The 14,260-nt window shown below is 38.2% G+C and overlaps 1 protein-coding gene across 2 annotated transcripts; it reads left to right on the top strand.

The window, feature by feature from the left end:
• The first annotated feature begins 388 nt into the window (after positions 1-388).
• KRT222 (keratin 222) lies at positions 389-9,506 on the top strand. Of its 2 annotated transcripts, none has more exons than XM_046677347.1 (6): positions 389-532; positions 3,583-3,711; positions 4,557-4,777; positions 6,666-6,742; positions 6,924-7,059; positions 7,491-9,506. In XM_046677347.1, the coding sequence occupies exons 1-6, from the start codon at positions 437-439 to the stop codon at positions 7,717-7,719; spliced, it is 888 nt and encodes a 295-aa protein (XP_046533303.1). In that variant the 5' UTR covers positions 389-436; the 3' UTR covers positions 7,720-9,506. The 2 variants fall into 2 exon arrangements, with proteins under 2 accessions (XP_046533303.1, XP_046533304.1); XM_046677348.1 differs by lacking the exon at positions 389-532 and adding an exon at positions 544-612 and having other exon boundaries at positions 4,542-4,777.
• The last annotated feature ends 4,754 nt before the right edge of the window (positions 9,507-14,260 follow it).

Here is a 14,260-nt window from a genome sequence, read left to right as displayed (position 1 = left end):
GAAAAATTGTAAAAGAACAGTTTAGCTATCATGTTTTGGGCCCAGATTTATTCCACGCAATATCTTCAGAAAACAAAATATAATTTTCCTTGTTATGCCCCATTTCCTTTCTACAAGATGAATTAATTTTTCCCCCAAAAGTGCTCAGTTTTACAGAGAACCAATTTAGAAATACTGAGGATGTTTTCATTTTCCTGTTCCTTTATGGAGAGTCTGACATTTCTACGATACCAAAAACAATAGGAGAAAAGGGTTTACCTATTATTTGAATAATTGATTAGAAACACGGGAATTTCCATGGCTTCTGAAAAAGGAGCTCTGCGTCTTTAAGGCTCCACAGGCTGTCTCCGCTGGCGACGCAGACAAAGCAGGCTCTGCCGCAGCGACTCAGCCTATCGATAAGGTTCAGTTAGCCAAGGTGGAGGATGGGAACAGAATGGAGCTGTCCCAGCTACTCAATGAGATCAGGGCACACTATGAAAAGCTCCTCACCAGAAATCAGATAGAGACCGTGCTCTCAACAAGGATCCAGGTAATGATTTCATAGACAGGCACCTTCCAGGATAAGGAGACAATCCATGTCTATCCAATTCCTGCCCCGGCCTCTCTGAGGTACAGTATTTCCTTTTCAATGCAGCATATACTGGGGAAGGAATTTAGCTGTTACTGCAGTGTGACTGGGGCTACAGGGGAAAATGCTATGATTATACTGTCAAACTAGCAGCAGATAAATGTCGATTGATGCATTTGATTTTTATGTAAATTACGAGGTGACTATCATTAACAAAACATGGGGTCAACATACAATAAAATGGTTCACTCTAACCTCTTTTAGACATCCTTCAGGAAGGAAGCATTTCAAATACCCTTCAAAGATATTACGGAGTTATTTATAGAGATTACGTAAATAACATGTTTAAAATGACAAGCTTTATGGTAAGATTTATTAGCTTGCACACTTTGTAGAGAAAAAGCTAAGTAAAATAGGTCTAAAAGGTTTCCATCATCTTTGTAATGAGTTCAGTTTTATACCAGATTGTTATAAATAGAAATCATCTGAGTATGTGAACATAGCATTTAGGAACAATGATATAAATTGGAATGATCAAAATTCCCCAAATTGATAATGACTCTCTACTTAGATTATAGATTTTTGCTTTTGTACTATAAGATGAGAAATGGTTATTTCCAATACTAAGCATGCAATATTTAAGTATTGAAAAAAGAGAGTGCCCAGGTAAATAAGGGCTAACTCCTGATTTCATAGACTTACTTTGTTTTAAAGTGAAAATCACCTTTAGCAATTAATTAAGGTCTCTAATCTTTAAACAAACGTACAAATATTTTAGAAACAAAGATTCAGAATTTCAGGGATTTTTTTTTTTTTTTAGTTTACCTATTATATCTGAGTTCAAATTCTATTCCAAGTACCCAGACAGAGCAAAGAGTTTACTGGAGAATATAACTAAAAGGAAAAAAATATTGTTGGGAAATCATAGGTCTTCATTCCGTTAACAATTCACCTTTAGTAACATTATAAATTTCACCTTTGGGTAACATTTTCAGTCTTCATAAAGAATGGTCAGTATCCTAGATTAAGCAAAGTCACTGGGATATTTGATTTAAGTGTCGGAATAGTTCACTTATCTTTTACAGAAGAAAAAAATTTAATAGATGAAAATTTCTGAAAATTATAAACCAAAAAACATTTTCTTTTGCAGCAGTAAAAATAAAAGTTATTTAGTTTACAAGTCACAATGCTGAAATGAATAAATTAAAGTGAAAAAGCAAGACTACAGTAAGTTTCATTCAGAGTCATTTTAACATAAACCTACTTTAGAGGATTTTCTTTAAAGAAGTCAGGAAGTCAGCTGGAATAAATTCAAGAAAGCCTCATTAATTGCTACAAAATAAGGAAACATAAGCTATTTTAGTTACTTTTTCTGTAGAACAAACCACCCCAAAACTTAGTGGCTTAAAACAGCCATTGTATCCCTGCCATGATTTTGTGGGTTGACTGGGTTCAGTGGGGGTGATTCTTCTGGGACATATGACATTGGCTGGACTGCAGTCATCTTGGGGCAAAACCTAGCTGGGACATCCAAGGTGGCTCACTCATGTGTCTGGCACCCTGGCAGGAGATATCTGGAAGTCTGGCTCAGCTGAGACAACGAGGCCTGTTTCTCTCTTTCTCCATGCGGCCTCACGGTCTCTGTCCCTCTGGCCTCTCTACATGATCTCTCCCACTGGGTATCCAGACTTCTTGTATGTTGGATCAGGGCTCCCAAAAGCAAAGAAGTGGAAGTTGTCCAGGACTTCCTATGGTTTAGGCCTAAAACTGGCACTTCTGCCACATTCTACTGGCTAAAGCAAGATGCAGGGCAGCCCAGATTCAGTGTGGAAGGGGACCAAACAAGTACATGAATTTTGGGAGATGTGGTTCATTGGAGGCCATCTTTGGAATCCAGCTACCACACAACCTTGCTGTGGTTCCACACTCAAAATCAAAAGACCAGTAGATATCAGCATTTTTATGCTCTGCTATTTCCTAAATTCCTGACATTCTCTTCTGTCATTGCTCTGATATGTGCTTCTGCTTGCCTTTACCAAGTGACGCTAAGAACAAGTGACAGAATAAACCAAAAGAACATGGGAATTTTGTTCTCTAATACCTTGCCCTAAACTATATTCATTGACTCCAACGTATCCTTTTAAAAAAATCTATTGTATCATCAAATTAATTTTTTTATTTTAAAACACATTTTTGTAAAAAGTTGTCATTTTGCTTCAAAATACTACAGTCAATTCCACGCATTGCTCCTATTGCTCTTGGGGCCAAATGTTAAGAGTTCTGTCAAAAGACAATTTAATTCCAACATCAGCATAAAAACATTTACAGACGAAACAATATTCCTCTTGTTATTTAATATGAGGACATTTAGAAAACAATCTTTAAAGATGTCATTTTTGCTACTACCCTAGATAGCCAAGATTAACATTCCTTCTAAGAAGAACATTTTTTATAAAGGTAAATCAACAATGTGTTTTCTTAATACTGAAGTCTATTTTAGAACCTCTAATGCCTTAATTCTCTAAATTATTCATAATATACTTTCCAGCAGTATTTACTCCTTGTCCATACACCCAGTCCCAGAATTGATCAGTTTAGGATTTATAGCTGCTTTTTATAAAGCAACCTACAGGAAAATATGGGAGGGAAATAGTAGCAAATTTTCAATTTGTCTTCCTTAATGATATCATAAATAATGGAAAGTTAAGAATCAGAGGTCTCAAACTTACATCCTGCAAACTGTTACTTTTCATTAAAACAGATGTGTTTTTCTGCATTTCATAGACTGTCATGGTCGAAAAGGACTTTTGAGGTTCATTTTACATCTGAGAAAACTGAGACAGACTTGCTCACATATTAGTAACTAAGCACTAGAATACACTTGTAATCTAACAATTTGAAGAAAAAAATGATTCACTTCTTATATTATTTTTCTATATTTGCTTTTAAATGTCTCATTTTCAAGAGCGCTCTTTGTTTTTTTGTTATTGTTGTTATTGGCCTTCTTCTAGCTAGAAGAAGATATAAGCAAAAAAATGGACAAAGATGAAGAGGCTTTAAAGGCTGCTCAAGCAGAACTCAAGGAAGCCCGTCGCCAGTGGTACCACCTGCAAGTGGAAATTGAATCTCTCCATGCTGTGGTGAGAATGATCTCAAAAGTGACCGGCCCATTGAGTCCCCAGATGTCACCTGATTAAGAGAGGGAAAGGAATCATGTCCATTACTTTGCAGTGAGAAGCTAAAAATCACGGCCACTGAATTCTATCCCTGGTCCTAGTTCATCTACCCGCCCCCCCACCCCTGCCTCCATCATGACAAGGGCTATTATCAATTCATTCAAGGTTTAGCTCATGCCTATAAAAATGAAGTAATCTTTCCTGATCAGGCTGGGGTTCTCAAATTGTTGGAGTAGGGGAATAGAGCCTTTGTCATTAACCAAAGTCATAACAGTGAGATTGAGACTTCTAATAGAAAAATATTTAAACACTTTCCTAAAATGTCTTTTACAATCAGTCTGCTCTGGCTTTGATATTCAATATTCTATACTTTCAATATTTAAAAATCAAATACAGTCGGCCCTCCATCACCATAGAGGCGGAATCCCTGGGTAAGACAGGCCATGTAAGGGACTTGAGCGTCCTCGGATTTGGGTCTCCCTGGGGGGTCCTGGAACCAATCCCCTGTGGATACCGAGGGATGACTGTAAATCAGAGTGATATAACAAGTTAATCACACTGAAGAATTTTTTTTGTCATAAGAATTATCACACTAGTCCTTTGAAATAGTAAGCTCTCTAGCTACATGTATAAAACATAAATAACTTTTTTTAACTTGGGTTATTCATAAAGCTGTAAGAAAAACCCCTTGCATAAGTGTTATACAATTATTGCAACCTTTTTAAGAAAGAACACAACAGGATGAAGACATTGCAAATCAGATTTCAGAAACACATTTTGTTTCACTGATGAAGATCTATATAAAACAGGAAAGGGGCCTTGAACACTCCCTACACGCCAGCGAGCAACATTACCAGACGCAACTGCAAGACTTAGAGGCCGTGATTGAAAGACTAGAAAAAGAGCTACAGGAAGTAAGGCGTGGCATCGAAAAGCAGCTTCAAGAGCATGAGATGCTTCTCAACACAAAGATGAGGCTAGAACAAGAAATAGCAACTTATCGCCGCCTCCTAGAAAAGGAAGAAATCAGGTACCTAATTCCATATGGTTAATAACAAGTGGCCAGAAATACAGCACCACTGACGTCATTGATGTAGTCAGGGAAATTAAACCTTAAAAACCCATCATCACCATGCCATACTCATTGACCGCCTACAACAAAGTAGGATTAGTAGCCATTGCAAAGAATATGTGGAAGAACTATTATCAGCCTCCCCAAATTATGAACATAACAACCGAAGTCAGGGACATTAGCTACAACAAAGAGCACATTGAGCCTGGAAAAAAATGTAACAATTCTCAATTGCTACAAAAATGACCTTTCTTAACTTTCTCACTTCCCTTGCCATTCATCTCTTTTAGAATTAGTCAGTGCCTTCTATGGACCACACACAAAGAAAGCTTGGAAAATTCACATACTATTACTACGTCCCCGCCCCCACCCAAGAGCCCACACCCACCACACATCAAACATCAAAAAAATAGTAATTAATAATAATAATAATGTGATTATATTACAACCATGGAAAGCAGTGTTGTTCGGAGTACGTGACTTAAAAGACTTCCAGATGTCCTGATAACAAAAGGTATCAAAAGAAGAATCCTTATTAATTCACGAAATTTCATAATCCATAATCACTTAGAAGGTCACATGGCTTTGAATACAGCACAACCTCCAATTTTCCATGTTCTCATAAAAAGAAAACTTTATTCTTCCTTGCTTCAGAATTCTGAGACCTCTATAAAATTAGACGAAACTACTTTAACCTACAATAAGACATTTACTAAATCTTTGAAAAACGTAAATTCAAAATATACCACTTACTAGCTTGAGTGGTGCTGGGCAAGTTACCGAACCTCTCTGAGCCTCAGTTTTCTCACCTATAAAATGGGAATAATGTTAGCTACCTCATAGGATTGCTGTGAGGATTAAGTGAATTAACATTTGTAAAGTGCTTACGACAGTGCTATGTAAATATATACATAATTTATTATTAAATAAAATAAATGGTTGTAAATTTTATTTAATGCTTAATCATTCAAGATGTTGATAAAGTGGTCTTTAACACTATTTTTTTAAATTTTGTTATGCTATATTTAAGATATACATGGGGCAGCCCCATGGCCAAGTGGTTAAGTTTATGCACTCTGCTTTGGCGGCCCAGGGTTTCGCCAGTTCAGATCCAGGTGTGGATATGGCACTGCTCATCAGGCGGTGCCCCACATAGCACAACCAGAAGGGCCTACAACTAGAATATACAACTATGTACTGGGGGGCTTTGGGGAGACGAAGAAGAAAAGAAAAAGACTGGCAACAGATGTTAGCTCAGGTGCCAACCTTAAAAAAAAAAAGATATACAAGAAAGTATCAAAAAAAGTATAGTGAACTCTCATGTATGCACCTCCCCCAGCTTAAGAAGTGAAACAGTTACAATGTTGTTGAAGTCTCCCCCAACCCCACCCCCACCCACCCTTACCCCAACACCTAAACCACATCACCCCCAACTCATCCTCCTCCCTCAGTCTAATCTGGCTCCCAAATTTGATGCTTATTAGCCTCATACATTCCTTTATACTAATATGTATATATCCCTAGGCAAAATATGAAATTGTTTTGCATATTATTTTAACCTTTATAATCTTAGCAACAACTTATCTTTTTCTGGTCCACTCAATGTTATACTTGGAAGATTCATCCATAAACATACAGTGTACTCTTAGTTCATTTATTTTCACTGCTAAATAGTATTTCCATTGTATGAATATACAGTGTATGAATATACACTGTATATACAGTTAATACATTGCATATACAATGTATGAACATACAATTTATCCATTCTCTTACTGGTGAGCATTTGTTTCAATTATATGCTAATACAATGTTGCTCCTATAATGTAATTCTTTCCAATTTCAGATATTATGGTTGTATCCAAGGTGAGAAAAAAGAAGAAAAACCTACCACAAGTAGAGTTGGTTTTGTTTTACCTTCAGGTGAGTTTCTGATATAAGTAAACTAAGTTGAAAAGTAAAATGTCATTTATAGGGATTATGAATAAATTAAATACTCTAAAGTAGCAAAACCAAGCAATATTTGAATAAAGTCTGACATAAGTTGACTGTGAATAGCACTTCCACACTGTAATTTAATACTTCATAAATAACATTTTCACAGCCATTATAAATGAAATATCTTTTTCAACGAAAGTCCCACAAAAGTATGAGAATGAAAAAGTGGAAACAGTGACCAAACAGGCAATATTAAATGGAAATATCGTGAAGGAAAGCACTGAAGCTCATGGCACTATTCAGTAAGTAAAATAATTTTGACCAAGAAATAATAATAAACATATGCAAAGAAATTAACTTCAATTGAGTAATCTCAGTAATCTTTGAATATTTCCAAAGATAATTTTAATATGCCATGGTTTTTAATCTGACGTGAATAAATATATATAAATGAAAACTCAGATGGAGTACTTAACTAAGGATTGAGTACTTAATTCACCGTTTCTCTAAAAATATAACCAAACCATGAGAATTCCATTGAATTCCCTAGAAATTATATTCACATGACTTTTAAAGTATGTAAACTATAAATTCCAAAATGTAAGTTATAATTTAAAATGTAAAATACAAATTATACAAATTTCTTGATTTCTTTTTCACATGGAATACATATTACATTTTTTAAAATATATCTATACTTCTTCATATAGAAAAGTTTATTTTATCATTTCAGGACAGAGAAAGTGGATGAAGTTATCAAAGAATGGGAAGGTTCCTTCTTTAAAGATAACCCTCGCTTAAGGAAAAAATCTGTTTCTCTTCGATTTGACCTTCATTTAGCAGCCACCGACGAAGGGTGTTTACAGACTAAGCAGGATAATCTGCCAGACATAGAAGTCAGGCTTATCATGAGAAGATCATGCAGTATCCCCTCTATCAAACCTCCATCAGCAGCTAACTAACCCAAAGACAGGATGTGACTTGATTTGAAAATGACATTGGGATAGACCAAGGTGGGCCATGCTGACTGCCTTCTGTCCCAAAATGTAAGTTATTAAGTACATGTGTTATGATCTATGTGTGATTCTCTTCAGAAAAAAGAAAAGTAAAGGACAAAATTTCTCTGAACCTAATTATGGGTATATTTTTTGGAGAGGGGAAGCTTAAAAATAAAATCAGAAATTCAGTAGAGTTTCTATTTTATTCATTCTTCAAATAGTCTTCTTTTTCCCTGGAAATTTTATCAGAGATTATACACATGAAGATGGCTTAGCAAAGTCTTTGAAATTTCACTCTATGGCTGAATACTCTAAGGAAAAGGGAAGTTTGTTTAAATATGATTGTATTATCTTAAGAATCATACTGAGTTATTCATCATTATCTGATGACCGGTTCTATCTCAAAAGATTTTTCTACTTAAAAAAGAAAGCAATTAGAAACAAACTTTTAAATAGGACTCACTATTTACTTAACCAAAATTTTTCCTTTGAGACAATCATTGGCACACTTAGAAAAATAAGTTTCCACGAGCAGTTCTGAGCAAACTATAGAGTATGCCCCAGGGCTAATTGACGATTGAGTTAATCTTCATCTGAAAGTTTTTGTAATCATTATCTGACTTCCAGAAGAGTTTACTTTATTCAAAGAAGTTTCAATGTTGTGTCCTCCCCCACAGAAAATCAGAAGGCCAGCTGCACACACAAAACAAGAAATTACTACAATTACTAAAACAGAGCTATCTCACCTCTCACCATCCCAACTTTCCCATCTGTAAAGTTCAATGTGATTAATTTGAGTATTTGATGTGAGCATTAGATAAGATATTCTATAAAGTATTACAAATATTTCTTGCAATCATTTGTGTGAATTAAGATAACAGTATTGTTGTCCAAGCTAAGAGTATTTGCAAGATTTATGTTTTTAAATTGTTCAAACTGTAATAAATATGGACAGAAAATATATTTGTGAATAAGTATTGTTGCAAAGATTTTTAAACAACCTAATTTGTTTAATACAGGTAGATTTATTTTAAGACCTTAAATAATAAATACCTGTTTTAAAACATTAGAAATTTATAAGCTATTAATTTTTTTCTAAGCAGAAAAAATGTTGAGTACAACTCACCATACTTTTTTTCCAAGCTAAAGGGCTACAGCTATGTTAACATTTCAGTACAGCCTTTGCCCCCAATCTCTCTCTCTCCTTTATTTCAACCAGAAGAAAACTGCATATTTTAACTAGAAGAAAATTATGTTAAGTAATCTTTAACATAATACAGGGATATAAAATTTTAGATTTTCTTTCAATTACTTCAGATTCCTTTTAGCTTGGCTTTTTCTATTTAGTGAAAGGGATGATTTTGTTCTGTCAAGGATATAGCAGCATGCTAAGTGCTTAGACTTGCATAAGCATCTGACCTAAAATACATCCTCTGTGTAAAAGTGTTTTCATTCAATATTAGTTAAATGCTACTAACTTTATTAAAGCTTTGAAAAGTGCAATCATATAAGCTACTGTACTAAAGTTACTGTAGGAAGCAACAGTAATCATAATAAAACAATGTATCTAGTGTAATCTTTATGCAGTGTTAAAAACCTAGTGCTGGGCATCATGAATGTACCTGCTTGTTAAGTAATTCCACTATGCAGCTATTGTGTGCATACCATGTACATTTTAAAATACTGTTCTTGAATTTATAACAGTTTTCTTTGCTTTGGGACATTTTAAATGGGGATATGAATTTACCAAAGTAAATGATACCACTACAATAAAAAAAACTTGAAACATGAACTCTAAAGCTACATTGTATTTGAGTTTGATACATTGTTCTGAGTTTAAATGTTCCAAAATGGTTAGCTCACTTGGGGACCAGGACAACTGCAACCACAGTGGAGAGATAATGGTTTTTATACTTTTTTTTACAAAAACAATTAAGAATGGTATATTCTAATAAATGGTATATTTTAATAAAAAATCAACATAAAAACAATCCCATAATCCTAGGGAAAGTATAATAACAGTAGCCACCATTTGCAAAATGCTTACCCTGCTCCTGGCACTGTACTCAGCATACTCATACATAATCTTTAATCCTTACAACCATCCTACAAGATGCATAATATTATCCTTATTTTATGGATGAATAGAAAGCATTCTTCAGTCTCTCTGGAATAGTTCAAATGCATGCTTCCATGACAAAATACAAAAATAAAGAGTAATTCCAAGGACTAACAATTGTAGGATCTCAGCCCTGCAGCTGTCACTAATTACCCACGTAACCAGGAAGGAATCTCTTAAATTCCCTAGGCTTCAATTTTCACACTTAAAGGCAAAGGTGGTGCTTGGTAATAATTCCTACCCCACCCACCTCACAGAGTTGTTTGAAATAAAATACATGTGAATATATTCGGCAGAGCAATACTCAAATATACAGTACTATGTGGATGAAAATTGTCACTGCAAGAGAAGAATTTGTGAGGACAACTGTAGCTGACAATGATTAAGTAACAGGTCAAAACACAACAGGTAAAGGGAATTTTTTAATTCTGCAGTTGCTGTCAGAAGAATTATTCTTTTCCAGTGAGTTACCCAATTTGAATTGTTCTAACATGCTAGTTTTTAAAGCACAAAAATCTTCTCTAAAGTCAAAAAATGCTTAAATTAATTTGAAAGTTTCAAACGGAAATGTATTACGGGACATAGGCCAAGATTAAATTTTAGTTAAATAATATGCACATACACATGAACACATGAAATCAAAGGAAAGTTTGTGCACAGGGCAGAATTTGGCTCTATGTTTACAAATTATGGCCAGCATGTACACACAGATTGACAATATTTATGGCCACACTACAAATAAATATTGTGAACTAAGGTATATGTGCAAATCAGGACAGGCCTTTTCCAGTTTCCCTCACACACTTAGACCCTAGACTAGGGTTGGCAAACTTTTTCTCTAAAAGCCCGAATAGCAAATATTTTAGATTTTTGGGGCCATATGATCCCTGTAGCAACAACATATACTACTCTGCCCTTGTAGGTGAAAGCAGCTAATACACAAATAATACGTAAATAAATGGCCACGGCTGTGGGCTAATGAAACTACAAAAACAGGAGGCAGCCCAGATCTGACCTGTAGCTTGAGTTGGCTGACACCTGCCCTGGACTCGCAAATCAGATCTGTGGGTGAAAGGTCACACCCCAGATTCTCCAGGACCATCCTGTTTTCAATTACTTTCATCTTTTTCCACACCATGTGTCTAAGCTCATGTTCCAAGTCATCGAAGTATTTTGAAGGTAACACAGAGGCTGTAAAAACAAACCACACTTCGTCAAGTTCTACAAAACACTGTGAATCCACTCTGTCCTGGAAATCTGCTCGGCTTCAATATTTCACAACTATTTCTAGCGACAGAACTGAATACCCATACGTTCTGCGTTCACAGAAACAGCTGAGAAAATCAGCCTATTTCACCATTTTGCCTACAACCAGACTTTCATAAGCTATTTGGCTCAAGGCAGAGTTCTGTCCTCCCTTTCTCTATTTTAAGAAAAAAAAATTCATTTCAAAAAGCTTCTTTAAAATATACCACAGAAAATTGCCCGGCTCAGTGGTTGGTTCAAAATCTTTGAGTCAAGAGCTCTTCGAAAGCCTGTTAAAGTACTAACCCTCTATGGGAGGGGTACACATAAAAATTGTGTACAATTTTAAAGGGTTCATAGACCTCCTAGAGCCAATGCATGGACTAGCAGGTGTCCAAGGACTGTGGGTTTTCCTTTTTTCTTCTTTCCCATTTTCTCCTTTTTCTTCTTCCTTCCCAGGCATGATTCTCTTTCTGTCCCCAATTCTGTCACCCTCCTCAGCTTCTTCCCACAGTACCACAAAAAGAAATCAGAGACCTGGGCTTGAATCTCAGCTGAGTCACCTGCTGGTTTTGGTTTCCCTGTGTGGGAGGAAGAAGAAGCTCAAGGAAGTATGAGTAGTGCCAGAGAGGAAAGCAGGCCAGTTCCTGGATCCTGCTGCCAGAAAGGAAACTAAACTCCTTGGGTCTAAGTCTATCTCCGGGGTTTACAGGTAGGCCCTGTGAGGCTCCCAACAACCTTGAGAGTTACATATCACTTAAATAGTCATATTAATGATGTATCCCGTATTTTCCAGGAATAATCACTGTTCCAAAAGTCTGTCCTGTGGTCCCCATAAATATCTATGTACATGCAAGATCATACGTTCCGATGTTTGCTTAGGGAAAAAACAAACTAACAACCCCGCATAAGTAGAATCCATCTTGCTGAATATTTCTTTTTTCTTTTTTCTTTTTCTTTTCTTTTTTTTTTTTTTTTTGAGGAAGATTAGCCCTGAGCTAACATCTGCCGCCAACCCTCCTCTTCTTGATGAGGAAGTCTGGCCCTGAGCTAACATCCGTGCCCATCTTCCTCTACCTTATATGTGAGACGCCTACCACAGCATGGTTTGACAGGCAGTGCCATGTCCGTACCTGGAACCTGAACTTGTAAAACCCGGGCCTCCTAAACAGAATGTGCGAACTTAACTGCTGTGCCACAAGGCTGGCCTCAGTTGCTGAATATTTCACTCTGTAGTCTTAATTTCTTCAGGACTAGGGAAGAGGGTTTTTTTCTCTATTATATTTTGCCTCTTTTCTTCCTTTCTTAATTTTGCAAATTTTGGGGAGTAAAGAACCAAAGGGAGGAAAATGAGATAGCCATTCATTTATTCATTCCACAAATATTGAACAACTGAATGTACCATGCACTCTTCCAGTGGTCAAAAGTCCCCACCCTCACGGAACTTTTATTCTGTTGGGAAGAAAAAGACAACAAAATAAATAGATAATAAATATAGTATGTTAGGTGGTAAGTGCTATAGAAAAACCAAAGCACAGACCATGAATAGAGTGGAGGGTGGGGAATGAATTGCAATTTTAAATAGGTCAGGAAAGACCTACTGAGAAGGTGACATCTGAGTAAAGACCAGGAGGTGAGTAAGTCTATCAACGTCACTGCTCCACTCAGATCTCCTCCTTTCCTTTTTCGTGATTTTTGCGCCACCCTTTTCTCATTACAGTGGACTTTCTTCCTAACACCCAGCAGCTGCAGCTTTTCTTCAAGAGGACTGCCTAGAGATGACACAACAAGCATCTGCCCCAGCACCTCACTTGCCCATCCCCCACCATAACCCAAAGGCAGGAAAGAACCCAGGCAGGAGTTGCTGGATAAGGCCAGAGAGAGAGGGTATTGGGATCCCTACCGAGGCCTTCGTGTATCTTACATTAATCCTTTACATGTCTCTGATGCTTTTATACTAAAAAAGCAATTTGATGTACATTATCTCGAGCACCACTCAGGCTGCCTGTTATCTTTTGATGACTTCTCTTTTAGTCTTTCCCTTCAATATGCTCTTCAATTTCTCTAATCTCTATTCATGGGTATAAAAATATTAGAGGTGGAAGAATTGGACAGTGTCACTTGCCCCTGGCTTTACAGACTTCTGGAGATGCCCTAGTCCCTGCTGGTACACCCAGGATGGGGGCTAAGGGCAGGCCAAGAATTCAATCAATCGCTCTAAACGTCAACACTGCTTTCAAGTCATCACAGGTCAGGGACCCTATCTGTTCCTTCTCCCTCCACAGTGGCACATAACATAGCCAGGTGTCTATAGATCCAAGGAACGGGCTTCTAACTGGTAAACCAGCGTACTCACGATCTAGTGCAAAAAGCCCGGGACCGGGCCAGAGGCTGCCTCAGCACACAGTTACCGAGCATCTAACAGCGGGTCGAGGCCTTAATGGGTACTGGCGATAGGAAGGCGACCAACGCAGATGACTGAACCTTTGCTTTCATAACGCATTGGAGGTGACAAACAGAGTCTGATACAACGAGTTGGAGAGAGACCACAATAAAGTTATCGAAGAGCTGTGGGAGATCAGGGGAGGGTTTGGGCGGCGGGGGTGACTTAAGCTGAAGGTGGGGGACAGTCGTTCCGGAGAGGGAAGCGAAGGAGCCCAGGCCGGGCTGCAGGGCACACAACCCGGGCGAGGGATGGACACCTCTGGGCCTCGGCTCAGAGACCCGCGGCAATCGCCCCGCGCTGGCGCCGGGAAAAACTGAGACGCGCGCGTCGCTCTTCGCCGAAGCTGATGCCCGGCGCTGAGGGCAGGACGCCCTGAGAGGCCGGAAACCCCGCGAAGCGAGCCCTCCGCGCCTGATAACCGGCTCTCTCAGCCAGAAAGAGGAAAGAAAAAGACCGGGGGAAACAAGCCGCTTGGCGGGCGCGGAGCCTGGGAGAGGGCGCGGCCCGCGCGGCCACAGTGGCTCCGGGGCCTCGGGTCGGGGCGCCCCGCTGTCCCCCGGGCCCGCGCGGAGGCCCAGGCCGCGGCCCCCAGCTCTCGGGGGGGCCTGCCGCCGCCCCGGCCTAGCCCGCGGTCGCGCCACCTCCGCCCTCGCCGCCGTGACGAATCGGCGGCCGGGCGGAAAAGGACCCAGATT

The sequence above is a fragment of the Equus quagga genome, chromosome 11, assembly GCF_021613505.1.
Source record: "Equus quagga isolate Etosha38 chromosome 11, UCLA_HA_Equagga_1.0, whole genome shotgun sequence".
In the NCBI taxonomy this organism is placed as follows: domain Eukaryota; kingdom Metazoa; phylum Chordata; class Mammalia; order Perissodactyla; family Equidae; genus Equus; species Equus quagga.
This window is presented reverse-complemented; position numbering and strand designations above follow the sequence as displayed.

Excerpts from the sequence above, each read along its gene's own strand:
- KRT222 (XM_046677347.1), top strand. The coding sequence starts at position 437 with ATGGAGCTGTCCCAGCTACTCAATGAGATCAGGGCACACTATGAAAAG. Across the intron at positions 3,712-4,556 it reads TTGAATCTCTCCATGCTGTG|GAAAGGGGCCTTGAACACTC; the intron begins GTGAGAATGATC and ends TATATAAAACAG. Across the intron at positions 4,778-6,665 it reads CTAGAAAAGGAAGAAATCAG|ATATTATGGTTGTATCCAAG; the intron begins GTACCTAATTCC and ends TTCCAATTTCAG.